The sequence below is a fragment of the Hippocampus comes genome, unplaced genomic scaffold, assembly GCF_001891065.2.
Source record: "Hippocampus comes isolate QL1 unplaced genomic scaffold, H_comes_QL1_v1.1 scaffold12, whole genome shotgun sequence".
In the NCBI taxonomy this organism is placed as follows: domain Eukaryota; kingdom Metazoa; phylum Chordata; class Actinopteri; order Syngnathiformes; family Syngnathidae; genus Hippocampus; species Hippocampus comes.
This window is the reverse complement of record NW_017805478.1, coordinates 276,779-303,152: the sequence shown is the minus strand read 5'-3', so window position 1 is coordinate 303,152 and position 26,374 is coordinate 276,779. Positions and strand designations below refer to the sequence as shown.

At 45.7% G+C, this 26,374-nt stretch overlaps 1 protein-coding gene across 1 annotated transcript; it reads right to left on the bottom strand.

Moving 5' to 3' along the window:
- Nucleotides 1–16: 16 nt before the first annotated feature.
- Nucleotides 17–22,683, bottom strand: LOC109519202 (collagen alpha-1(XVI) chain-like). Its single transcript, XM_019875602.1, has 27 exons — nt 22,445–22,683; nt 19,017–19,126; nt 13,676–13,744; nt 13,482–13,599; nt 10,471–10,594; nt 9,445–9,726; nt 8,595–8,675; nt 7,847–7,912; nt 7,406–7,438; nt 5,244–5,294; nt 5,054–5,086; nt 4,908–4,952; nt 4,332–4,370; nt 4,145–4,207; nt 3,242–3,286; nt 3,044–3,139; nt 2,869–2,907; nt 2,744–2,788; nt 2,301–2,336; nt 2,098–2,220; nt 1,616–1,651; nt 1,235–1,270; nt 1,064–1,156; nt 806–850; nt 429–464; nt 290–343; nt 17–135 (listed from the first exon to the last, which is right to left on the bottom strand). The coding sequence occupies exons 2-27, from the start codon at nt 19,090–19,092 to the stop codon at nt 40–42; spliced, it is 1,860 nt and encodes a 619-aa protein (XP_019731161.1). The 5' UTR covers nt 19,093–19,126; nt 22,445–22,683; the 3' UTR covers nt 17–39.
- Nucleotides 22,684–26,374: the final 3,691 nt, after the last annotated feature.

Sequence of the window (26,374 nt, the reverse complement as noted above, 5' to 3'; positions counted from 1 at the left end):
GGCACAAACGCCCTTTAGAAGGGCAGAGGTGAAAGAAGGTTAATTTGATGGACATAAAGACACGGTCCCGATGTCTTTTCTTACCGGTTCCCCTTTCTGGCCAGGAAGACTTAGACCAGGCAGTCCGATCTCTCCCTGTAAATAGAACAAAAGAAGGGAGAGCGTGTGACTAAAACTTTGGAAAATTGCCATTATTCTTTGTTGATGTTAATTTTGCATACTGGTGGTAAATTGGCGGATATATCGGAATGCAGTTTTTATTTAAAGCAGCACAGGATCCTTTTTGTACCTTTTCACCCTTGACTCCATCCTTGCCGGCAGATCCTTTAGCTCCAAGTTTTCCCTGTTTTTTTTTTTTTGAGACGATAATCTTTTCACGTTTTGACAGGATCACGCATTCTGTTTCAAAGAGCTTCATCCAAACTCACCGGTTTACCATCAGCTCCTCTTCTCCCTGAGTTACCCTGCAGACAAGCCCCCCCACAATCCCCCAAAACATTTTTCAAATTAATAAAACGAGATGTGTCTTTTGAATTGGTAATTCATGGTTCATACTCTGATGCACCTCGGAGACGAGCGTGTCAAATGCATTTACGTCATTGCTATCTTTTCACGAACAACAACTCAAATTTCTTGAAAAAAAAAAAAAAAGGATAGAATCAAAACAGCCCAGTGATTATATTGGTCCTGTAGTTAATTAAAAGACCCATTCAAAAACGAATGAATTCCTCGCATAGAAGTTTTAAGCGGAGCCTACGATTGAGGTCACCTAGTCTGAGCGCCGTTTCTTTTTCCTGTTACTTACCTTCTCTCCTCGTGGGCCAGGTGGTCCTACATTTCCAGCGTGTCCCTGCGGGGGAGGAAAAAGTGAAACAATGCATCATTTTAATGAAGGTCCTTATCGCAGCGCACACATGCCAGGAAAACAAGCGCTGCAAGCAAAAACAAAAATGCACCGATCGTCAAAGAAAGACAATGACCCAATCCATTTCATGCTAGCTTTTCTGTAAAGTTCCAGAAACAAGCAAGAGTAATGAGGAGCAAACTCTCCGCCGAGACCTACTTGTTCTCCTTTTTGGCCTTTGACTTGCAGAGTTTGAGTCCCGAGGTTTGGGGCTAACTCGCTCAAGGTGGGGCACACCGAACAGGGCTCACCCTGAACAACATGAACAAACACGTCACGGATATGAATCAGTGTTAAAATATCGTTTCAACACCGGCACGTCAAACTGACCTTTTCCCCTTTAACACCATCTGATCCTGCTTCTCCCTTTAAAAAAAAAAACAAAACAAATCAAATTATAATTCATCATCGAGTCTTTCGCTTGGAGATGTCGTGTTTAGACGCATCTCGGGAAGCAGACGGGTCACTGTAATTAGCCAGATGTGGGACGTGTGAGCATGGCAAAGTGCTCGGGCGGGCTTGGCGCCCACGCGGGCAGAGATCGAGCAGGTGGACCATGTGCGAGAGCACCCAAAGGAAACGCATCCCCATTTCCATCTGCTTTCGGCGTGTGTCGGAATGTGCTGGAATGCGGATGAGTGTGTTTGCGCGGCCCTCGCGGCAAATAGAAAAGAGACCAAAGTAGCAAATGAAGAAGCAGGAACTCTATACCTTCTGTCCGCCCGTTCCAGCCACACCTTGAAGACCCTGGCGAATATGCAGAGAAGGCAGATGCGTTATTTGTCAGTCGCCAACGAGTGAGGCCCTATCCCAATTTGTCGCTCTCTGCTGCTCCAGCTTAATCATCTTCAAGAACCGACTGCAGGTGGCAGATCGTACTTGCAATACTAAAAATCGTTGCATAGACTTTCATATTCCCTCACACCTATCATTTCGGATTCCATTTGAAAAGATACTAAATGAACAGAATGAGAAAGTGCTTTCTTTCGAGCCGAGCAATGCTTTGGGTAAGTTACAGCGACAGGTACCACCCTGGGGCCACTATCGTTCTGTGGAATTGCAAGAAAAAAATGAATTGCATACGCCTCAGGGGCGGCTTTCCAAAGACTCGGTTATTGGGGTCGCGTGCGATGAAAAGTGCAGCAGAGGTTGTAAAAATGTCAACGGTATCGGAAAGGGCAGGTTCAACATACAGGTGGTCCTCTCTCTCCAATTCCTGGCAATCCGGGCTCTCCTTTCGAGCCCCTCATCCCTTGCAAAGCCACCGTGTTGCCGACATCGTCGGGCAGCGCGGGGCACACTTCGCATGGGTCTCCCTGAAAATGAAAGCCAACCACTCATTGTAGCGAGGCGAAATTCCACAGACATGCAAATGAGGAGACAATGGAATGAATACCTTTTCTCCTTTGTGCCCCGCTGGTCCTCTTGGCCCCTAAGAGTTGATTGAGCAAGGATATAGTGAATAGTTTATGCATAATTTTTGGAATGTAAACGTGCCATACTGTGAAAAAGTTTGGGCCGCGACTAATGTTAATCTAGTGACCTTTTTCACAGCCACCAATTCGATGGTATCGTAACAAAATATGGAAGGTCAGACTTGTCAGAGGAGTTAGTAAAATGCTTTGCCGGGTTCCACAAAAACTTTGGCGCATATGTACAAAGTATCCGAATCTTCTTCCAAGAACCAAAAACTATCAAGGAGATGGGGCAACAACAAAAAGGCGCCACAATTTCAATAACAGTTTCCCCTTAGTTAACATTTGGTCTACAGACTGGACAACTCGTCTACTGGCTCCTAAGACCTTTGGCACATTACTGCAGTTCTTAAACGTATCTCACGGGATCTCCGGGAAATCCGTCGGCACCCTGAGGTCCAGGTTCACCCTGTTTAGGACATAGTATGATAGAGTCAAAAACAAAGTGGACAAAAAGCTGGCGCCGAATATCCACGAGTGTGACCCTACCATGTCGCCTTTTGCACCGCCGGGCTGACCAGGAGGACCCTCAAGAAGAAGATGATTATTTTCTTAAAACCTCAGTTCAATCCACCTTCTCAATATAATGCTACCATCTATTCCAGTCATGCAATGATCAGTAAAATGACACCTGCAGATGAGTGGATTTAGCGGCTTTACTTACAGCTGGACCTGGCTTTCCGACTCCAGGTGGTCCTGGAGGTCCGGGCAAGCCCGGCTCCCCAGCCAAGCCTTCAGGACCCACAAATCCTGAGGTACCCTGTGAAAAGGTCAACCCGGATCTGGTTTATACCGATGCGACAGCGGAGATGTGACTCACGCGGGTTGATAGAAAGGTAGCCGGGATTGAATGCGCACAGACCTTCTGTCCCTTGGGGCCGACGACACAGATGGAGCCCGCTCGACCCTAGAAAGTGATGACAGACAGAAAGAAATGTGACGGCGTCAGTACAGGTCGGCGACATCATCAACGTCAGCCTGAGTGACGGAACGACTTCAGCGACCCCCGCGTGTGCTAGACATGCGAAAAAAAACACCGTAACCAGTCAAATATTGTTGCGTGTACGAGGCATTATCTTGAGCATGTGCGCCAAATTCTGCCTGCCTAATTCGAGTCACATCACCAAGCGCATTTATATTCCCTACGTCAGATGGATGGCGGCTAAAGAAGAATCTCTCCTCCGCCAAATCCATCTGTCGCCAAAACCCCACTTAGCCCAGTGAACGACTGATTGCGAGCGTCTGACGCTGGAACCGGGGGAATATCTCAGAGCAGACGTACGCGTTGTAATTTGTTCCTCAAAACTTTCCATCGCGTCTGCAGGATCACCCCTCTGAACAGGGAAGATTAAAAGGTTTAAATCTTCCTGAACGGGGGAGCCGCCTGCGTGCCAGGCGCAGAGGCCGGTCAAATGAGCCGACATTGATTGCGCAAGCTTTGTTGCTCTGGTCTTATCTAAGCGGCATTACGAGAATGACTTCAAGTGGTGGCGGAGATGGGGCTGGATGAGATATCAGTGCCAGTCGAGGGTTGAAGATGAACGCCATACAAGTGGAGTGAATATATATGCGTGGATATCTGTCCACGAGTGTGCTTTGTGAGCACAAGTTCAGTCTGGCATTTAGTTTTTATGCATCATTTGGAGGATTTGTGCCGATGCCAATGGAAATTAAAACAGCTCGACTGTACAGTAACGTACAGCTTCTAAATCTCAAGAGGGAGGAAAAAAAAATAAAACCAATGACGAAACAGAGCAAGACCTACATCCTTTCCTGGAGTGCCCGTGAGACCCTGTGGACCAATGTCACCCTTCTGACCTTTCAGTTCCTGGCAAGAGGCAGATAAAAAGATGAGAAACACAGCGAGACGGGAAGGGGGAATTAAGGAGCCCCAAATTAACAGGCTGGTCAGAGCAAACTCGCGTCCTCCCTCCTTTCTTAAAACCTTTCACCTTGAATGCAACTGCTTCGCCCCAGTTGGCAGGCAGCGCCTGTGGAGGGAAGAAACGGCTCAAATCAATGAGCCGATTCTAGAAAATATATAAAAAAGGGCAGATCGCACACACACACACACACACACACACACACACACACACACACACACACACACACATGGTGCAAAGCAAAACACAACCGCAACTAGTCAGCCGTCCAAGACGACGAGCAGTAAGAAACACACCCACACACACAAACACCTCAAAACACGACTGCAACTAGTCAGCCGTCCAAGACGAGGAGGAGTAAGAAACACACCCACACACACACAAACACCATCTGAGTGGATGCATGCATAATGTCGACCAAAACACCGGCATGACACTGAACTATGACCATTTTGACACGGTAAAATCTTACTCAAGCCTAACCGGACTGACACTTGCGGTGCGGACACTCTTGACTCACCAGTGAAACAAGCACATGAAGCGTATCGTCGAATAGAAAAAAAGTTTTGAGACAAGTGGCTTGAAGGGTGAGTCGTTTTTCGATGCAGTGACCCGTAGCGGAGGATTGGCACCCTTGGCACTCACCATATCTCCTTTCTCTCCCTTCTCTCCCTTGGTCCCCGCCGCACACTGAGGTTAGAGACACACACGGTTGAGACCACTTTGGGCCAGATTTCAAACAGCCAAATAATGGCCGATGCTTTTTGCAGGAAAACGACGTAGTTGCCTACCGGACTTGAATGAATGCCAGAACAGTCATCACCCTAGGAGAGAAAGGCAGTGTAAAATGCTCACTTAAAAACATTTTTTTCCCCTTTGTGGTTCCATGTAGCTTTTACAGCACACGGCATGTCAGGGCATGTAAAAACTTGAAACATTCCGCTGATATTAATTCTTTTGTACGCACAAAGTGTGACTCACCCGGTTGCCTTTTTCCCCTTTGATCCCAGAAACTCGGGCAAGATTTATAAGCTGCAACAAACACACACACACACACACATGAATACCACCTACCGTGGTTACACAGTCCAATGGAAAGTGACCAAAGCTAAATGATCAACCGTTTTTCTATTGATTAGCTACATCGGAAACGCATGGATGCATCACTGAGGGACAGAATATTGATGCAAAACATATGCATGTTGAATCCTCCAGTACGAATGCATGTCTGCGTCCCAGATGTATTGCAACAATATTTAGGAAACGTCTCTGCAGCTGCTCACCCGTACGCTTCCAATGACACTTACACGAAGATGTTTCAGTATCTGCTGTTACCAGGTGGTGGCACTATTTCATAAAAATAAACAGCCTGACATTGTGTCAGTTTACAGTTTAAAATAAATAAATAAATAAATAAAAATGATGTGAGGTGTGCTCGTGCACTCACACATTAGCACATAGCTACCATGGGAGACAAGGATCAGTTGGAATGTTTGATTCCCTCAGCACGCGACTGAGTGGAGCAGATGCTCTGCAATACCCCACATGCACACCCTAAACTTGATAGCCTTTCAAAAAAAATAAAAATAAAAAGAGCTCAAGTCTTTGCCTCATAATAGGTGACTACATCAGAGTCCACCTGCTGTCTGTGAGCTTTCACACGCCATAAAGTAGCGAGCGTCTTGATGCCGCAACGGTCTCTCTGCATGCAGGCCGGTGCGCGCGCACCCATCACGCCGCTTGCCTCCTCCCGCTTCCGATGTTTTGAAAGCTAAACCCAAAGATGACTCACCGTTTCCAAGCTCTGGTCTCCGATAGCGGACTTAGTCAGGCCCCTTGCAGTTAAAAGCTTTGAGGCTTTCCCTGTGCTGTTTACAAGGAGGAGTAGCGATGCCACTCTGGCTGCGTGTCATGCAAATTGCCAAACGAGCCCTTTGTGTTGGGCGTCTTCAAAGGGTGGCGAGTTTTATTTTAGTTCCTTTTTTTTGGTTGAAATTTTACAGTGTTTTTTATTGACTCACGCTTATATTATAATTGAATATTAAAATGTGGCCTGGACACGTCGTACAAATTTTATAACAGCAACATGATGTACCCGAAACCAAATTCACTATTTCCTAAGGGAAAGGCTGTTATGGAATTGGAACATCTTAAACGTCAACCGGTATCACGGTGTGACGTGAGCTTGCCTTTATCGAGTTTCTCTCTCTCTCTTTCTCTGTCTGTCACAACACAAATTTTTAATGGAGAAGACAACTGTCTCTATTTCCATATTAGACTCATTTTCAAGCAGATTTGATTTGTGGCAAATTCCACTCTCGTTTTTGCTTCACGTAATGAAGTCGGTGATTCTAATCAAAGTTTGTAGAACAATAACACTGTGATGGAAATTGGTTTCAGGCGTAGCTCGAGGATAAGGCGGCTAGACAGAAGCCAAAACAACCCTCAGATTTCCAGCCATCCATCTATTCATCCATTTTCTGATTCGCTTCTCCTCACGAGGGTCGCGAGCGTGCTGGAGCCGATCGCAGCCATCTTTGGGCAGTAGGCGGGATACACCCTGAACCGATCGCCAGTCACAGGGCACACAGTGACGAAAAAAACATTTGCGCTCAAAATCACGTTGAGGGACGATTTCGAGTGTTCCATTAATGCGCATTTTTGACCTGAAAAACACTTGCATGTTCAATTTGTCCTGATTGGTTCACTTTTGTGTCTGCGTGAGGACTTTCTCCCTTCGTGGCAGGGCCCCAGCCCAAATAACCTCCATTGAGGAAGTCGGGGAAGCCGGCCAGATGCACTCGTAAGCACACGCAGCAGCGACATGATGAAGCATCTTGAGTTTTGTGTTCCATTTGTGAAAAACAACTTGTGGATTGGAGGTGGAATGACAAAACTCATCCAGCAGGTGCAAATCCCGAGTGAGTCGCATAATGAGGTGAAAATAAGTCCCATTCCGTCAAAAAGTGGGTGAGGGAGGAAAAGAGAAACAAAGGAACCCCCCAACCACACGCATCAACAAACAAATGCAAATGCATGCCCTCCATATACCTCAACAATTTTGAAAACTCCAGTACAGGAAGTCCAGTTTTGGCCCCAACAAACATGAAAATTCAACGCTTTTGAATAACAACCAGACTTACTTTCTGTGACAGGTCTTTGGATGAGAGGATTTCCTTAGTGAAGTAGACAAGTAGAGGTTAGTCGCAAAAACGAGATGACGGCCTTGTGTTGTCAGTGTGGAAAGTTCAAAGTTCAAGTCAATGGAAATGTCAGAACCGGAAAGGGAATAAATATTGATTCTCAAATTTGAGTACTGAATTTAGTTGAAATAACAGAAAAAAATTATTCCAACATTTTTTTCCCCAAGGGTCAGGAAACTAAGAAATAAACATACTAGCAATTGACATGTATAAAATTCACCTTTAGGTGGCAAAAGGCACTTGTTGCGGTATTTTGACATGCGGGGACTGAACATTTGCCACTTGCAATTTAAATTCAATCCGACTTTTTAAGAATGGTTTCAAGCGACAAAAGCCAGCGGTGGAGTATATGTGCAAGCCATTAAAAGCGTTATTTGTTACCTGGCTAAATGTGTTGTCCAAGTCATTCTCTGCGGCGCGTCGACTCTTGGAGGCATCCGGTGGGCACTGTAACCGCGTGAAAAAATATTTAGCACAAGCCGAAAACGTGACGCGCGCAGACCCCCCCCATTAAGGTCGTTGAAGTACCATCATTTTGTGTTGAAAGTATCCCGAACTCCGTTAAATGTTGCCAGGCTCATATGCGGGAGCTGAGCGGCATTATGACGTCTCAAGGTTTTTTTTTTTTTGTTTGTTTGTTTGTTTGTTTTTTTTTGACAGTAACTGGTGAAAATGCTCGGGTTAGATACTTTTGAATTATCATGTTCTGTTAAAAGCAGATGTGTGTAATGCTTTGGTGCAGAAAAAAGCGTATACCGATTGAATTACGGCTATAACACTGCTCATCAATCATCTCATCCTTTTAGTTCTTGCAATGTCATGGCGCTGAGACCTTTGAAAAAGAGTTTGTCAAAATAAAGCAACAGCCGACATGCTATATGCTAATTCACCGTGCTCCCGCGGCACAGACCTGCCACGTTATTTCTCTCGACGTAATTATTTTAGTGCCCCTGGAACCAATCTCGAGACAAGATTTTTGGTACACATGTGTGACAATATCAAGTTAAGTCATGATATAAGGTGAGAAAATGTCAAGGTGTTTTGAGCAGGTACCCGCCTTGGCTTGTCAGGAAGGACAATAACCGTAGGGTGATTGATATCTGGCGCACAAAACGGTGACAAATCTTACTCGAGCTCCTGGTATTTCACAGCAGGTCTCCTGGTCGGCTAGGGATGGGTCGCAATAGAGCGCCACCTGCTGAACGTCCATCTGTGAGAGACAGAGGGAGGAAGATAAACAACGTACGCGTCAATGAGGCGGTAAACAAAGCTGAGAGCCAATTAAGCGCTCGTTTATATGAAGCGTTCGCAAAGCGCTTTGTCAGGAGGTTTTTGTGCGCCGGTGTGTATGAATACCCATTTCCTGTGTTAACCAAATATGCTTTCGGACTAATGAAGTTAATTGATCTTTAAACTAATATAAATGCCGGGACGACTGGATCTATTCACCGTTAATAGGCCCGGCTCACGGCGCACTCATTCTCCCCGGTAGTCTGCTGCTTTTTAATCATGACTGAACAAGCTTGCCTCACCCGGGAACGTAGGATAGGTTGCAGAACACACACACTCGAATATGAATACGCAGACGTGCAGAGAGAAAGACTCTTCGGAACAAAGGGATTGGAGTACAAACAATGTTCTCTCATTCTCACTTAACATATGGGCAGTGGAGGGTCGTCAAATAGGCTGATATGCGACCAAAAGGCTTCTCGGACCGTGGCTATGCAGAACATGCTCTGAGATTATCCAAATCAGTTTGTCAAAAGAAAACACAATCATGAAAATGAAATGCCCAATCCGAGAATAAAGTTCAAGATCACCGTATATCTTTATGACGGACATTTCAGAAGCTTGTAAAACCATCGGCGTTTAAGGACTCGCGCCAAAGCCTGAACTCAATCAAAAGGTATCCCAAGAATAAAAAATAAAAACCTATTAAAACACGGCAGTCACACACTGCACTCAAATTACGAGCGTACCTGTACAGGCCCAGCGTCCGTAGCTCGAATGGCCAGCAGCGTATGCCCATCAGTGGACATTGCGCCACGGGGCTCCAGGGGCTGTGTCTCCATGGGGTTGCAGTCCACGAGGAGCGAGACGGAATCCCGCCGCACGCTCAGGGCCACCTTGTGCCAGCGTAAGTCCAGCAGAGTTTCCACAGCCTCGTTAGCGAATACACAGCTCACCAGGTCGTCTGGGACGTCCGCCCGTCTCGCTCTCAGCGACAGGGTGCCGTCTTGGCCGTTGAGGTCTACCGAGAGCTACGGGTGGGGGCAGAGATGTCATCAGACCGGGACGTGTGGGCATCAATACACAGAATTGGGAATTTAGAAAAATACATTCAAAAAAACAAAGAAAAAAAGACTTGAGGCTACTTAACGTGAAAGCGACAGGAATGGGTGTCAACAAAGAGTAATATGTACAGGCGGCATGCCACTTCGCGGATGTGTCGAACGCACGCACGCAGGGAGGATTTAAAAAAAGAAGACATTAATTACACACACGAGCAGTGGAGCCAATAAATCATTCCTAATGAGGGGACCCGGCCTCCATTCATCATGCATATTGAGTATTTAAATCTGGCTGCTAGTGATTATAGGTACCTCAAGGAATCCCCCTCGTCTCGTCATGCAGCACACCCGCGCGCGTCAATAACAACGAAGGGCAACACCGTAATACGGAACGTCGTTGAATTGGATCAGCGCGGCAAAGAAGTCAAGAGAGACGATTCGAAGGAGGATTAGGATGGGTAAAGGCGCCTGCAATCAAACCGGGAAGAATTGTCAAGGTTTTCGAAAGTGACGATGCAATCGATAGTTTGCAGCCAAAAAAATAGTGAAGAAAGGTGGCTGTATCAGAAGTGATGTTCCTGAAAGGGAAAGGATGCTTAGAAGAAAGAGAGAACAGACAGCTGAAGCAAGGTGGAGGGACAGGAGCATCTGGAGGTAGGGCTGCCTCAGGAACGGTGACTACAAAGATTGTACTCTCAGAAAGAAAAACAAAACCTGAGGGTATCCCTGCTCATCAGATATCTGGAGGAGGTAGGTGGTGTCCCTCAGGGCAGCCTTCTTTAATGTCAAGGTGAATATGAGAGTGAACTCCTCAGGAAGGCCATCGGGAAACACCTCACTAGAAACAAAGAAACATGAAGAATGCTTCACGACGGCACAACATGACGAGCGAAATGAAGGAAATTTGTACAGATTCATTTTCAGTGCAGATATATTTAGGATATAAGTCCTTTGACAAAGCGCACCGCACTAATTTGCAATGCGAGACTGGCCGCATTTAAACGTTTATTCCGGTGGTGAGACAATTGTTTTGAATGACGTAAGTTGAGTAGTTCTGAAAACTGGACATTTATGATGATTCTCATGGGAATGTATGTCTTGCAGAAGGTCTAAATGTATTGTTGAAAATGTTTTTTTGTTTGTTTTTTTTTTTTAATCGAAAATACGGTAGGTTTCAACGTATTTTCATCCGGTTGTGATTTATTATATTTTTTTGTTGTTGCCAATTTAAAGGATTGGCGCATACAAATTTCCTCTGATGTGTCGGAGGAAGAAATGACAAAAGAGTTGCGAGCTGTTTGATATGCAACGGTGGCTTTGTGATTCCTGTTTACTTCCCCACCACATTTTGAAGATAGCGCCTGCATTACAATGCAAAGCGCACGATGAGTCAGTAACCCTTTGGCATTCATTTTCCTCACAGATACGGCCCAGCAAGCTGCAGCTCTGCTGTTTGGTCAAGGGCATCTAAACACACCAATTCACCCAGACAATTATGAATGAAAGTGCATTGAGGGATGAAGGGTTCACGAACATCCCCGGTGAAACGTATGCTCAGTGAGATGGCAAATATTTTGAAGTATTCCGTGATGCTTCCTTTGCCCACGTGCGCGGCGAATGGCCGACGCCGGCAGCCGCTTTCTCACCTCATGAAATGATTTATGAGTGGAGGAGGCGGCGAAGGATGTAGAATGGAAAGGTGAGAAGGAGAGAATGGGGATCTTGAAAAAACTAAGCGTTTTGTAAAAAGCTCTGGAAACTGGTAGCGCGTGGATGGGTGCGGGTGCTGGCGGAACGGCAGCGAGGAGTTTGTTTCGATAGGGCAAAAAAAAAAATAAGTACGATATGATATATAGAATGTAAGATATGCTAATAATTTTTTTTGTGGGGCGGGGGCGGTTCGGAGCCACATCCATTTCACAAACGCCATTGTAACGCTTGTCGCAAACTCATGGCAAAAGCGCAAAGCGATAAGGAATTTCATTTTCATAGATCATTTTGAATATGATCGCCCGAGAGGGCCTCGCAAATAATTCCTTCCCATTCCACTCCCGCCCTTGGTGAAACGAAAAGTGGCTGAGGTTGAGGCCTTTTTTTTTTTTAATACAGAAGAGAGACGGTATGTCATGTGTCATTTACTTTTGTGGTTGAGACCCCGTCGCAAAAATGTATTCTGCAATTCGTCCTGCAGACGAATGCTGCAATCGGCCTCGCGAACACATTTAATGCACGAGCATATCGTCATGCAAGGCAGGTGATAATGTTTTAGATTTCTTTGGATTTTTAGCCTGGAGGCTTTTTTTTCCCCTATTCTGAAATGTGCTTTGGAGTGTATATTGCAGGACCAACAGACGTGAGATTCTTTGATCGCAATCTGGGTTGCGTGCCGCGATATCAGAAAATGGCTTTGCCCTCTTTTGATCCCCTCCACCGACATTAAAAAAAAAAAAAACAGGCCTAAAGCAATCAAATCCTACTTTGCTGAGCGGTGGCCATTTTGCTGGCAACAGACAAATGCGACCGCCACGAAACAAGCGGCTTCATTTGGCTGTCACTCATTTGTGAGTCGATTAGCCTCTAATACAAAGCAAACCATTAGTCTCCAATCACTCGACACACACGCATCTCAGTCTCGTTGCGGATAAATTAAAACGCCGCTTGAATGACAGCACGCCACGTTTTTATATTCTTTGCCCACATTGAGCCGGAATTATCACATTAGCACAAAAGCATGCAATCACTTTCATGGAGTGAAAGCCTGAGAACAAGCCTTAGGGTTGGTTTGAAATGCGCTTGGATTGGAATCAGTCAGTCCGGGCCAAAAAGACTCTTCTTTACGCCACCACGTGAAAAAAACACATGAATTCCTGCGATTGAATGCCTGGATTCTTCGGAAAAAAAACAAAAAAAAAAACATCCTTGGCACTGAATGAATTCATGAGGGTCGCTTAAAAATAAGTAAATTCAGTCTTTATATTATTTGTCAAAGCGCAGCATTCTTCAGGGCAAAACTGACAAAATATCATATGAAATGTTACACTAGGATGACCATTCCAGGGTCTTCCCTGGTCTCTCGCCTCCCATCAACTGCAGTCGGCTGCAGCAGAACCGTAATGAGGCCAAGCACGATAACTGCCATGACGTATACGATAAGCAGCTCCGCTAACATATCACAGGATACATTATGTGAATCACTTTAAGGACAAAGTGCCCCAAAAAAAGCAAGGTTTTATTTGGCCTTCGAGTGAGCAGAGCGAGCTGAGAAACTACTCCTGTCAAGGTTTGTAAACATGCTTTATTGTTGACAGAACTGTCGTAGAAACGGTCGGAGATTGATGCATGATGCAGGGATGCCAGAGAATGAAACCAAAGGTCATGCAAATACTAATCGGGCCGTCAATTTCGCTTTTTTTTTTCTTCTTGTTTTCTTCTCTTTTTACAATGCGGCGGGGGAGTGGAAGTGGTCTATCTGGAAATGCGATCAGGCTTGTGGAGGTTTGGCATTCCAAGTCTCCGCATTGTACACGATAGCCATGGGACACGTTGAAAGAAGGTTTCCGAAGCTTCCGAGTTGACTGTCAGTCATTTTGGTCGGTAATGGCGTGCAAAAAAAAACAAAAAAATAAACACATGCATAACAACTGCAAAAAAACATGATGGCTTGCCGTGTGAATCTCCCTCGGTTGTGAGCTGAGCGAGCGCAAGGAGATGCACGTTTAACTTACTCGGTGGGACGGATGAGAGGAGTCTTGCCCAAGCGGAGGATGACGGGCCCGCGAGGGTTGCGGATTTTCTTGACATCTTGATTCTTGAGGAGGGAGAACCGCCTCACCAAATCAAAGCCTGCGAATGGCATTGGCCTTGGTCGACATCCTCACCAGAACAAGAGGAAAGAAACTCGAAAGAGACCTGACGTCACCTGTGATGTTATCCCGAGGCGAATGTGGAAACTTCCATTCTTCCACTTGTAAAGCCGGGCACGGAGCATCTGGGGAGACAAATAGTAGGCCGGCGGTGATTCATACCTCCGTCGGTTGACGAGATGGGAACATAACGCATCGCAACAGTGCCGGTTGTTGACTGCGCACTCGAGATGTACAAACAAAATTGATCCAAAATGAAGTCCGAAAGAGAGCGGAACACGCTGAGCTAGATGAAACGAGGTCAAAGCTGTGCTGAGACGAACGTGGCTCCATCGGACAAGTTGACTCGCACTGCACTTGATGGACATGTTCGCACCTTGTCAAAATGGGGTGGGGGGGGGGTAGAAGATAACTGGTGGTGCTTGACAGACTAAAAAGGGGCTGGGGTGGGAGGTTATGTGAGATGTGTGGAAAAATGGGGCTATTAGAGTGAGACATGGACCCTGTGAATCAATGTCATTGATCTTTTTGGGGCAGAGGACCGAACAAGGCATTATACCAGGCCCACTTTCATTTTGCTGGGGGGAGAAATTCTCTTTTGTCATTCTTTAACAATCTTATGATGGGGAGAATACGCCTCAAAAAGCAACGTTTCCATAAAAAGAAATGCAAATTAAAAACGCAGTCCAAACTTGCTGTAGTTAAAGCTGCTAACAAATTGCCGTTCAGTAATTAATTGAACTGAATCCAAGTATCTTTGGGATGCTAAATCAAACGTAAGAGACCGGGGCTTATTATTGAGAGACTTATAAACAAAACAAGACAGAGCAGACCCTGAAGAAATAAACCCCTTTATTAGGCCCTGTAAATAAATGCTTTTTTTTTTTTTTTTTTTTTTTTTTGCATTTGCTTTCCTGTTCTTCCATTTTCATGGAATTGAATGCAAATGAGAATTTGGGACACAGTAGCGAATGCAGGCCATGGCTGCTTTCAAGCACGTCACGCCTCATGTCAGTCCTGTCAGGAGCTAAAATTACGACCGAAATGAGAGCATAATTACCATCGAGTAATTTAAGTTCAGAGAGGCCCGCTGGAAAATCGAATAAGTCATCACCTATTCATCTTGATGCCCCGCAGCATCTGCTCGACTCGGCGCCAAGCCGTGAGACAAAGCACGCGCACATTGCGGCTTGTCTGTATGCGGCGCGTGTTGTGTTGTCGCCGTTGTGGTTGACGTGCACAAATCAAGGTGTGGACAACACCTGTCGCGTAAGGATGGATTGGTAAGCAGAGGAGGGGAAAAGAAAATCAAAACAATGTATTTTTAACTTGGCCCTCCACTGATATTGGCTTCTGCAAAGTCAGCGCCAACTGAAATCTCTTGCAGCCTTTCAAAAACTGCCTGTCAAAAAAAAGAAAAAAAAAGAAAAAAAGAAAAAGACACGTAAACACGGAGCCTGTCTTCATTCCGTATCTCTCCTTGCTGGGTTTTTTTTTTTTATGTCAAGAAAAAAAGTTATTTGCTGCTTGGTCTGTTTCTTATTCTTTTGGTTTTCATCACCGGCTTCCCCCCGACCCATCCCAGAGTCAAGATGAAAGCCATGTCGGCTGTAGAGAGTCCGTGACTAGAGGCGAGGAAGACAGAGGGAACCACAAAAAGCTGAATAACAACACATGAGATGACAAGGTGGAGGGAAGATAATCAGTGCTTGTGATCAAAAGTAGAGGAGGGGAGCTGGGTCAAGACGTTTGGGAGATAGCCACTACGTGACTTAAAGAGGAGCCCCCCCCAAATATGATCGATGGCTCCAGCTTTTCTGTGTGGAGTTTGCATGTTCTCCCCCTGCCTGCGTGGGTTTTCTCCGGGTACTCCAATTTCCTCCCACATTCCAAAAAACATCTATGGCAGGTTAAAGGAACGCTCTCAATTGTCCCGAGGTCTGAGTGCGGATGGTTGTTTGTGTATGTGTGCCCTGCGATTGGCTGGCAACCCGTTCAGGGTGTGCCCAGCCGAATACAGCTGCGATAGGCCCCAGCACGCCCGCGACCCTTGTGAAGAGAAAGCAGATTAGAAAATGGGTGGATGGATGGATGTCTTTCTGTTATTCACCTTGTTCTCCTTTCGGTAAAGTTCTCTGTCTTTTGTCCTGCCTTTCAATGTTGTCATGTCCGTTGCCCATCTTTAAAACTCGTCTTAAAACTCATTTTTATTCTTTGGCTTTTGACTCAGCATAAGACTTGATTTTTCGTTTGAGTGTTTTTGTGAAATGAATCCAGTGCTCCATTTTTTTTTTTTTGCCAATTTTCGAGCTGTGTTTTAATGAAACGAGCTCTCCTAGCAATTTTTTTTTCTTTTTAGGAAAACAATGCAACCGCCCGGATTACAAGAACATCTGTCAAAAAGCTAAACTCAAACACGCATTTTGTAACACCGCCGAAGGCGTAAAAGTGGTTTCGTCTTCTTTTCCTGCGTGTGGCAAGGGTCACTGCAACCCATTAGGTTCTGTGAGCTTCCCTTAGATAATACACTTGGTAAGTAGGTGTTCATTAGGGAGAGGAGGTCAAAAGTCTGCTCACACCGTGTGGTTATTAATAAGGCGGGGAGATGGCGGTATCGAGCGTGCTTTACAGTGTGGCTTTCACAGATAATTGGACTGGGCTGCTGATCAGCCAAAAATGTTTCTCTCTCAGAGCTTTGCAGTACGCCGGCCCATTAAAGTCACTCAAGGCATGCGGAGGGTGATGCGCGATGTCGTTGATTTAAAACAATGACTCCGTTGTGTAGATTGGGCTCAAAAAGGGGAGAGGAAACCACAGACTGAGAAGGTAATAGAAATGGCGGGAGGATCTAAGGTGGGAGTCTCGCACGGGGAGTCGCTCACGCTTCTGCTTCGAGGCCAATGAGTGAACATTCCTGGTTGCTTTCCCAGAGACAAAACTGCAGCACAGATGAGTGGAAAGACATAAAACAGCACTCTTGGATGGCTAAGCTCCCCCGTTTGGGCCCCTGGCCTAATTTTATGATAGCACTGTTATTAGGGCAGACAAACATTAGCCTTGAGAGCTTTGTAAACTGTGATGTGACATGTGGAGCAGATGGTCTGCATTTCTATAGATACAGGGGCGGGGCTCGAGATTGGAAATGGCAAAGCTGACTTTGTGAGAAACAAACTGACTCGGTCCTTTGACCAAATTGAGAAAAGAGTTATTTGTGCACTCCGTCGTTCTTGAATACACTGCAAGACAGTGATTTGTGGGGACGTATACTCTCAGTTCGCACAGCGAAGGGCATATTTCAAAAGTGATGATATTTATCTGCTTGAGGAAGACAACATTTTGCGACGCAGAAGATGATTATAGTCACACAGTAGTTGCTATTTGTGTGAAGACGAGTGGCAGGCCGGATCACTAGCTATTGGTGTGAACTTGTGCTGTCAAGAAGCCTCGACACAATTCAATCAGAACTGAAATGAGGTGTCGAAGGGATTCATATGGCGGAAAATAAAATTCCCTTACGGGTGCGTTCAACAATACACAAAAGGTCAGGAGGTCTGCGGAGGAATCAACCAATCACAAGATTTAGAACGACATCTGCAATCCAGAGGTGTGTTCATGACTAAAATACCGACATTTGACCTCAAAGTACCGGTCAGTGGTCACACTCGAGACTGGAAAGGCCGCATTAGATTTGGCGTCATTTCCTTTCAAGCTATTCTTTTCTATGGACAACTAAAACCATGATTACCACGCACCAAAATGATAGGTGGAGAAGATTATGGAGACGCATTCAACGGATGGTTCTCCCGTCCGACTTGGGCACAAGTGACTGCCGGTAGATGACTGTATGACAAATATTTATTGATGAGGCAGATGTTACTTGAAGCACGAATCGCAAAAGTGGCCCGAGCTCATATTCAGCCAAAATGCGGAGACAACCGATAGCAAGACCGATAATGATCCGAAAAATGCCGCCAAGGCAAGCCGTCACCCTCCCCTGCACGGAAATGAAACATTCTTCAAATATCCTGAATCCAAACAAGCCAGCTTTTCACTTTTCACAACTCCGAAAGTCACAGTATGGAGCAGTTCGTGAAGGAAATGACCACAAAGGCCCCAAAAAGCACCTCGGGGGGAGTAAATGCAGCATTTGTGACGATCATGATGAAGACTGTAGATTGATAGCTGGACCGGTAATGCATCGCTTGGCACTCACGGCAGTGCAAAACAAAGCATTACAGCGCAGTCGCCGACAAAAGAGATGATTCCAACATCACTTTCGACCGCAGGGACTCTGCAGTGCACAAAAAAAACCCCAAAACATATCACCTTAACAAAGCAATTTGATTTGCCCGAGAGGACCGGTCTCTGAGGCCGATATGGGGCGGTTCTGCAGCACGATTCCTCAACGCCAGTTTTAATTAAGCCCGCTCCCCAGATGTCATGTCAGCAAATTAGCGGCAAATTGAGATTTGGCTGAATCAAGAGGAACAGTTGCGAGCGTGCTTTTTTGCGTCGCTGCCCGGCACGAAAGGTTCGGGCTCCGCTTGCGACATGGCTTTCTTCTCAAAGTGCCGCGGCAGAAAGAAGACTCAAGGGAGGCGCAAGCTGGCGCGGTCTCGTCTTGACTCGCCGGTGACGAGCGGCTCCTCAAAGCTTCTTATGGAACTCCGTTGAGTGACGCAGCACCCAAGTGATATCAGGGGCGAATGTTTCAAACTTCATAAATACATCGAGTAGCGTAAAGAGATTGTGACGTTTATTGTATGGGGGAAAGTAAAAAAAAAAAAAACGTCAGTCAACCAGCACACTGCTGGAATGATTGCTGGCTCCCGAAGAGAAAAGCCACCGCACATTTCAACCACGCGCTGACCACCCTGCCACTGAGGGCCAGCAGTTGAAACAAAGTAAGCCATAATCACGCCTCATATAACAGCGAGCGTTGAGCCGCATCGGCTCGTCGTAGCGAAGGCCTTTTCGTGGGAAAAATCGCGTCGTTATAATGAAGTTGACGTTCCAAAGGTGTTCGTTGTCAGCAAAATCGGCAAATGGAAAGTAAATGACGTCAAAATCGGGACTTGGAAATGTGAACGTTATCGGGATGAAAGCGCCATCAACGGGATGCGTTGAAAGGAGGTTCGGCGATATCCGTTTAAATCTTGAGCAATGCCGGCGTGACCTCGAGCAAGGCGCAACTTCTTGGGGTTCTTGTAATTGTGAAAGCCCCTTTTGTAACGCGCGGGCGTCTCATTCAAATAATCAAGATCGTTATCTTGTTCAACATTCTCCAGCTCTCATGGCTTCATTAATTTCAATGTCCGTGGCTCCAGAATGATTTTCATGACCTTCTCGAGTACATATTTGCATTCTTTAAAGCCCGGAAACGAATCGGAGGCTCACCTTGATCTGATGGAAGCGTTGCACATGATCCGAGGCCGATGGCCAGCAGAGTCAGGCAGGAACCAAGAAGCCACATGCTTTCGTGCACCTCGCCTCACCTCAGCCACCACCTGATGGACAAATGGGCACAAAACGTCAAACTCCTCCCAGTGTTCGGCCTGCTCACCCTTCGGCTTTGTTTCTAGCGGCAAACTTATGCCGCAGTCAATCTCAAATAGACGTTGGTGTTTATTTATGAGCAGTTCGCAGTCAACGTGTTGATGATGTACTCTGATGTATTTTTTTGTTTGTTTGTTTTGTGCAAGTCAATCAAGTCTGATCATCCTCATTATGCCATCCATCTGGTTAGCCTTTCGCTGGGCGCAAGCGACATAAAAAACACACATGTATGCAAATATGACATAAACGTGCATCTGTTGAGCCACAACAAGCTTGAGGAAGAAAACGATTACGATGTGCACCTGACGGTCCGGTTTCACAAACCTCATTGTCAAAAAAAGAAGAAAAAAAAAACCTGGAAGAGGCATGAAATAGTTGAAGCGGGTGCTTGCTTGTGACTCACCAGCACAGGCCGGATCTAATCATAGCGTTTCTGCAAAACCATTTATCGCCACCATCTGCAGTCCCTTTCCTTTTTTTCTTGAGTTAAACATGACAATGCACTCACATAAACACGCCACGCAGCTACGCTGGCTCTCATTAACTCATCGCCGACTGACCCACATTTGCCCTCAGCTGGCAAGAGAGAGGCTCTGAGCGTCGCAGAGTGTTTACAAGTAGAGCGGAGCCCTCAAGGCAGGCGAGTGAGCAAACTGCCTCCTGTCGACACACCTTTCCTGCCTTCCTGGGGCGATGACCTCCACCCCTCTTTCCCCCCCCATGAGGGCACAACACAAGAGCATTTAGCATTCCCACCTTAGCATTCGATCAATCCAACGATTGTATAAAGCCATAATCCATCCTTGTGCATAACCATTTGTGTGTGTGTGTGCGTGGGTGGGGGGTGGGGGGGTTGTAAAATTACAGTGAGCGAAACATCATGAAACTATATTCCCCCCTGCGGCTCCAATGGGCAGAAGGTTAATCAAAGCCTCGGATGGCTTTTTGAGCACTCTACACCTGCCGCTATTATAGGTGGCCAGATACCACATAATCATCATAATAAGCAAATTCACACAATACATAATGCATCACGTTGCAGAGAATGGAAACGAGTGCATATAAAGTAGCTCGTTGCTATCATTTTCTGGCCATAATCCACATGAATTTTGTAAGCCTCCTGTTATGTGTTGCAAATCTATTTTTTTTTTTTTTTTTTTGACTGCCATAGCCACAGTGTCAAGGCCACAGAGCTGGCCAGAGGAGATAAAGTTGGGACTTGGCCGACACATCGTCCCCAAGCACAGAAAGAAAGCAAACAAATGTTTAGGTCACTGCAAGCCAATGGAGGGAGAGTAAAACCAAAAATGTCTATTTGGAGGCCAAATCCAGAAGTCGCAGGGAGCTTATTGACTAATAATAAACCTAGCAGTGACATATTTCTTTTGACCGAAGGCCAATTGTCTCTTTCCAATTCTCTAATCATTCCCACTCCCACACATGGTGAGGTAAGTGCGCTCAGTGCTTTGTAAATATTCGACGCGTAATTCGTCATTTTCCTTGTTTACGACAGGAGTGACAGTCATAAAACTCAAGGATCACGTCAGGCAAAGCAGCTTTATTTATATGGTGGAGTTCATACACAAGATAACTCAACGTGCTTCACAATTAAAAGTTTGACATTTCAAAGTGTTTACAAACAAGAGATAAAGGCATTTAAAAGCCAAGTGGGAATGATGAAAGTAGCTGACTGAAATTAGGAACGAGTATCACATGTGTCAGTCAGGTAATAGTTGAATTTGTCTATTTTGTAGAATTTTCTCTCGATTGTACTTGCTGCTCGATTGGAGGCCCTTCTAAGATGCAGCACGGGTCTTTGCATGGCCCCACAGAAGGATTGGACTTTATGGGGTTTTTTTTTTTCTTGAAAAGTCATTCTTTTAAAGTACTCATTTGAGGGTCTGACAAATAACGCCAGTCTGAATGCTCGCAGGCCAAGTTGCACACTTCCTATTTTAATGCACTGGACTTTGAATGCAAAGATACCATCAAGCTATGATAGATCCTCGGCCGAAGCAATAACTGGAAGCAATAGAAACTTACAAACTAGCTGAGGCAATATCCCAAAGTGTGCCGTGCACAGGATAGGCTGAGGCAAGTTTTCATGAGTCTTACGTTCTGGCCAGTGTCCAAGAGCTTGAGTAGTCGGTAATGAGAAACAGGCCGGTGCAGTTGCAGAGGAAGAGGAAAGAAAAAAAAAAAAGGCAGGACAGTTAATCGCAGGCAATCCTCAGAGGGAGTCTACTCCACACTGTCTCGAGTTACCAAAGACATGGACGCTTTCAAAACGCTTACACTATGAGAAGGGAGAAAAAAAAAAAAACCTCTCATGACATAAGCTGGTTGGCCCAGAGCCCATCAAATGCATTGCTGGGTCGAGTGTTTCTCGACTGATTCCTCATGATATATTCACTACTGACCCGAATAAACAGTCCACGGGGCTAATCGACTTTGCTGCAAGCCCCACATACAAGCTTACTGAAGCACTTTCCACATTTGCCCAAAGCTCACCGCTGCATGTAAGTTATATGTAACTTGATGACAAATGCATCACCTTGGGTCAACAAGGTGTGTATGTGCGTGCGTGGGGAGGAGGGGGTCGGCGCAGGCATAAATGCAAAAGCCAGCAAACATGGAGGGGCTGACTAATTCGGAAACAGATGTGACTTTGGTATCCCCGCAAACAAAGTCGTTTGAATCCTGACATGACTCCTTGTTCACGGGCAAGCGCGAGCTACCATGCCACGGTGCGAGCGCCTCTTTTTCCACGCTCGCGTGACCTGATTGCAAGGCTGAGTCGGCAGCAGCCACATGCATCTCGGCTCCATCAAGTTTTGGCTTTGGTGAAAGAGCAGGAGAAAAGCTGCCACACACACATCACTTGACGCAGTAGCTCGACAGTCTACGCCGTCAAAAAGCGATTCCCCAAATTGTTGCAAGAGTGCAAAAACGATTTTTGATTGTATCCCGCTATTATGCTGAGCTATTGTATCTGGAACTGTGCATTGAGTGTGGTTAGTCCGTATTAGTTACACAGCTGAGTCAGCCCCCCCCCCCCCCCCCTGCACCCCTCCCCCCTGAAAAAAGGCAAAAGCCAAGTTGATGTGAACTTTTTTTTTTTTTTCCGTTACTTTGACCTTCTTCCCTCGCACTTTGTTGAAAGCTTGTTGGAAGACTTGTTGCTTAAAAATACGAAATGAGTCCAAATTCCCCAAGACCGCCGCAGTTGCACATCGCGTCAGGCAATTAACAGTTCATTGAAGACATACCTTGAATTTGGGATTAAATCCACAAACTTGTTATGACATGAATCCGACAAGAACCGTTTGCATATCAAAATCTGATGTAAATCCAAAGTAATCCAGTGTTTGGTTGGATCCTTGAAGCGACTTTTCTTTTGTCTTGAGGCGTCCTCCACGGAGAAAGGGAAGAGGAGGAAAAGTCACGGCGAGAGTGGGTGTCCAACTTTTCCCCTCCCCTCTAATTCCCGAGTCTCTGCCTCTCTTTTTTTTTTTCCCCCTTCTGTGTCTCAAAATCTTCCCCTGCGTGGCTCTGTTTCTTTTCTCCTCGTTTTTCAGGAGGGAGATCCCTTGATGACATCATCACGCCTGTACAAGGAGGCCGGGGGCATGGGGTGGGGTTGTCTCTAATCTTTCAAGCGTCTTTCCTCCAGGCCTGTGCCCTTTCCTTACCTGTCTTGTTTTCTCTTCATTGCCTCACGCGGTTTGATTCATCACATTCATCAAGGCGTTGTTGCCGTTCTGACTTGGGTCGGAGCCTTGCTGATCGTGACCTTGCGGCGGCTTTGCGATGATGAAGAATTCACTCCATTATAATGCAAAAAAAGTATCATGCGTACCCTGTTGTTTAATGCTGGGTTTTATTGAAGCAATCCATAGAGGCCCCACTTGCAGCCCCGGGAAAACAGAAGAGTTTGCTTACCTTCACGGCCACATCAACGGCATCTCATAAATTGTTCAAGAGGCAAATGTCACGTTGGCGTTCTTCTTGCGAGTGCGCCACTGTTGTTTGTTGGTTTGTGGGTGACGAATGCCCATCTCGTGTTTATGTTACGTGTGTCGAGATGGCCTCCGTACTTTGACGTTAGCTCGAAGCTTTAGCTCAGTCAATGCAAGATGTCGTCTACATTCAGGGATGTGTTTATGCGTGTTGTACTCAAGGTTTTCTTTGATTTTAAACAATTCACATGCTTGAGCACATGAAAATTCCAAAGCTATCACAATCGCCTTCATTTGCATACATTGAACTATCGCATCTTCTTGCTGTACTTGTGCAGACTTGACTCAAGACGTTTCTTTGTATTTATGTTGACTAGCGTAGATAGTGTAGGGCGTTTGCACCTTTTTTTACGCTGAGTGCACGGGCTCCCGTTTATGAAAATAGGGCCCTACATCTCATTATCTGATTGTAAGGATTCTGTGTTGCTCTGTAGTGGCAAGATACCGCAGAAGAGATCCTTGATCCTAACAATGGTTGAGAGTCATTTGGTCCACGTCCTTTCCTTCTCCCAAGTTGAAGAAAAACGTGTGGTCATGTTTCCCCTTTCAACTTCTCGCCTTTCCCAATCATCTGTCTCATTTGTCTCCTCCCAAGTCGACTCCTCCATCATACTCGCCACCACACGGTCTGCCATCCGTAGCATTCGTTATATCAGCGCCCCCCCCGCCCCCCGGCCCCAACGTGGCGTCGCTTACCAGCTCGTTTCATTAGTAACTTTCCCAAGCGCGGGGAGTGGATGGATTCTGGCCCTCGTCTTTACTGGCTCAGTTATTTCCACTGCATGCTCTCGTGCTCCACTAAGGGGATGAGGGATGAGAGAGCAAGAGAGCGCTGAAAGAGGGCAGGAGATCTTATCTGAAGGCCAAACGCTGCTGAGCGCTGCTGACAGGGGATTTGTGCTCCCCAAAAAAGAAGAAGGAAAAAAAAAAAGCATCATGTTTGTTATTTGTTAAACCCTCCATCCATTCACTTCAACCGTAACCAAAAATGAATTGATGCCGGGCACCTCTGTTTTATTACCGCCTAGCGTAAAATATGTGCACCCAATACATTGACTTCATTTTCCTCCATCAACCCTCGTTGACTGAGTGCAAGCGAGACTTGTAACGATAAAAAATGTGTTTGCGTGCCCACCGCCGCTCCGCTTGCTGGCCTCCATTATTACGGCAATAAGACACGGAATAAAGTTAAAATGCCAAGCGCTGAGCTGAAAGACTCCCACTGCTGCAGCAAAGCAACATTAGAAGATACAAGATGAGCGCGCGCATGCATTGTGGATTTAAGGCTGCGGAGGGATGTGGCGTATTATGCTACTCAAGTCTGGTTTGCTTGTTGGGACATGAGGGTGGTGGGAGTGCAAAAAAAAAAAAAAGTAGAGCTCGATAAAATAGAAGGACAGCGTTCATAAAAAGAGGGGAAAAAAATTGAGTTCATGTGGGCGAAAGACAAAAAAAAAAGGATTAGATGAAGCCAAGTACACATCACAGACCTAGGCCATGTGGACCCTATTTTGCCAACTGACACATATTCCCAAACACAGCATTAATGTCTCCCTCCCCTCATTCTTTCCAACCACAAGAAACATTTGGAAGAGAACGTGGGAGGGTGAATGGAATAAGCTGACTGGATAGGAGTAAGACGACAAAAGATGCAAAAGACGAAATGGAAATACAGTAGCAGTGTTTTTCCATTTCAAGACCAGAAAGCATTGGTGTAGTTTTTGCCTTTTTTTCACCCCCCCTCCCCCTTCCTATGTGTTCTCTTTCTGCCGTCTTCTTGTAGGCGTAAAGCTGTTGATACTCCTCAGCCGCCCTTTGTCTTTTTTTTTTTTTTTTCATAACCTTCCAGTGAGATGTATTAATTGCTCTATGGTGGGATGTATTTGGCGCTAAATTTATTTGGGGTGGAGGTGGGTGGGTGGGGGTGGGGGTCGGTGGTCCATTCAAATTTGAAATCGGGACTTTGAAAGGTGAATGTTATAGGGGTGGAAATATTGATCAACGGGTTACGTTGAAAAGTGTTTCGACTGTATTACACTCCCATACTAACTGATTTGACATTGAAACCAATATTCTTCAGACTGACGTCAGTTTTGACACGTCTCTTTTTTTTTTCCCTTTTGCTTTTCATTTCATCCCATTTCCAACAAGGATTTTTTTGAAGATAATAGATTAAAATGACTCGAAGCTCAGTGGGCAGCACATGATGACCGCTTTTTGAATGATAGCTGTTAAATGACACCGTTCCTGCAAGATGATCTAAACCTCAGTCTCCGATAAAGTTGTTCCAGCATTGTTCAGTACTCTCGGTGTTCTATTGATCTTTGCCTTTGCAAGTGCTTTTGGTTTTCACGCATTGTTCTTCCTGGCAACTTATGACCAGCGATTTCAGGTCATACGTTGTCCGTGCAATTTTCTTTCATGAATATTTTTGCAACTGCGATTTCTCTGAGCCTGCATATTTGGAATCCTAAAACATTCTACAGTTTTGTTTCATGTCATGGCTTGTTTCCTCCAAGGGCTTTTTCTCTGCCTTGTTAGGTTTTGTTTCCACCTGTTCTCGTCATCCCAGTCCCACGCGTTAACCAATCAGCTCCCTCCAACACTTTGTGTCCAGGTGTTCCTTGCGGTCTCGTCAGTTTTTCGAGACGTAGTGCCCTGCGACCTTTCAGTCTCTGTCGGGCCATTTTTAATTTGGGGTTCCCTTTATTTGGGTCCAGCCTTTTGCCAACGTCACAGCGACCGCAGCGAGTTGTGGCGAATAAAACGGTCGAGGGAGGGTTTTGGGGGGTGAGGAATAAAATGAATATTCTGACCGTGCTTACAAGCCTCTGGTATGAATTCGACCTTTGACCTACTTTACGAGAGGACAATTGCTCCAAAAGAGAGAAAATATGACCTCTGCAATATATTAGTTCTGCTGAAAGTTAACTTCAGATACCTGTGACTAGCTAATCGGAGCCTTGGTAGTAATATCAACACTGTGTTGACCTCAGCATTGCAGATGAGCAAGGAAGCCAAACCACAATGGAAAAAAAAAAAAAACACCCCTCCCTTCGCACATTGTTCTATCTGTGGGCTCAAGAAGCAATGAAGTTCATTCAAAAGGCTGGAAAACAGCCAGTCGAGTATTTAGAGTGACTCCTTTTGGCCTCAATCGCATCAGCATGCGAAAATGCT

Coding starts and splice junctions, on each gene's coding strand:
- LOC109519202 (XM_019875602.1), bottom strand. CDS start 19,092: ATGTGGCTTCTTGGTTCCTGCCTGACTCTGCTGGCCATCGGCCTCGGA. Junction 5,295..7,405: donor CCAAAGACCTGTCACAGAAA/GTAAGTCTGGTT, acceptor TGTTTGTTGCAG/CTTATAAATCTTGCCCGAGT. Junction 4,208..4,331: donor GCGAAGCAGTTGCATTCAAG/GTGAAAGGTTTT, acceptor GCCTCTTGCCAG/GAACTGAAAGGTCAGAAGGG.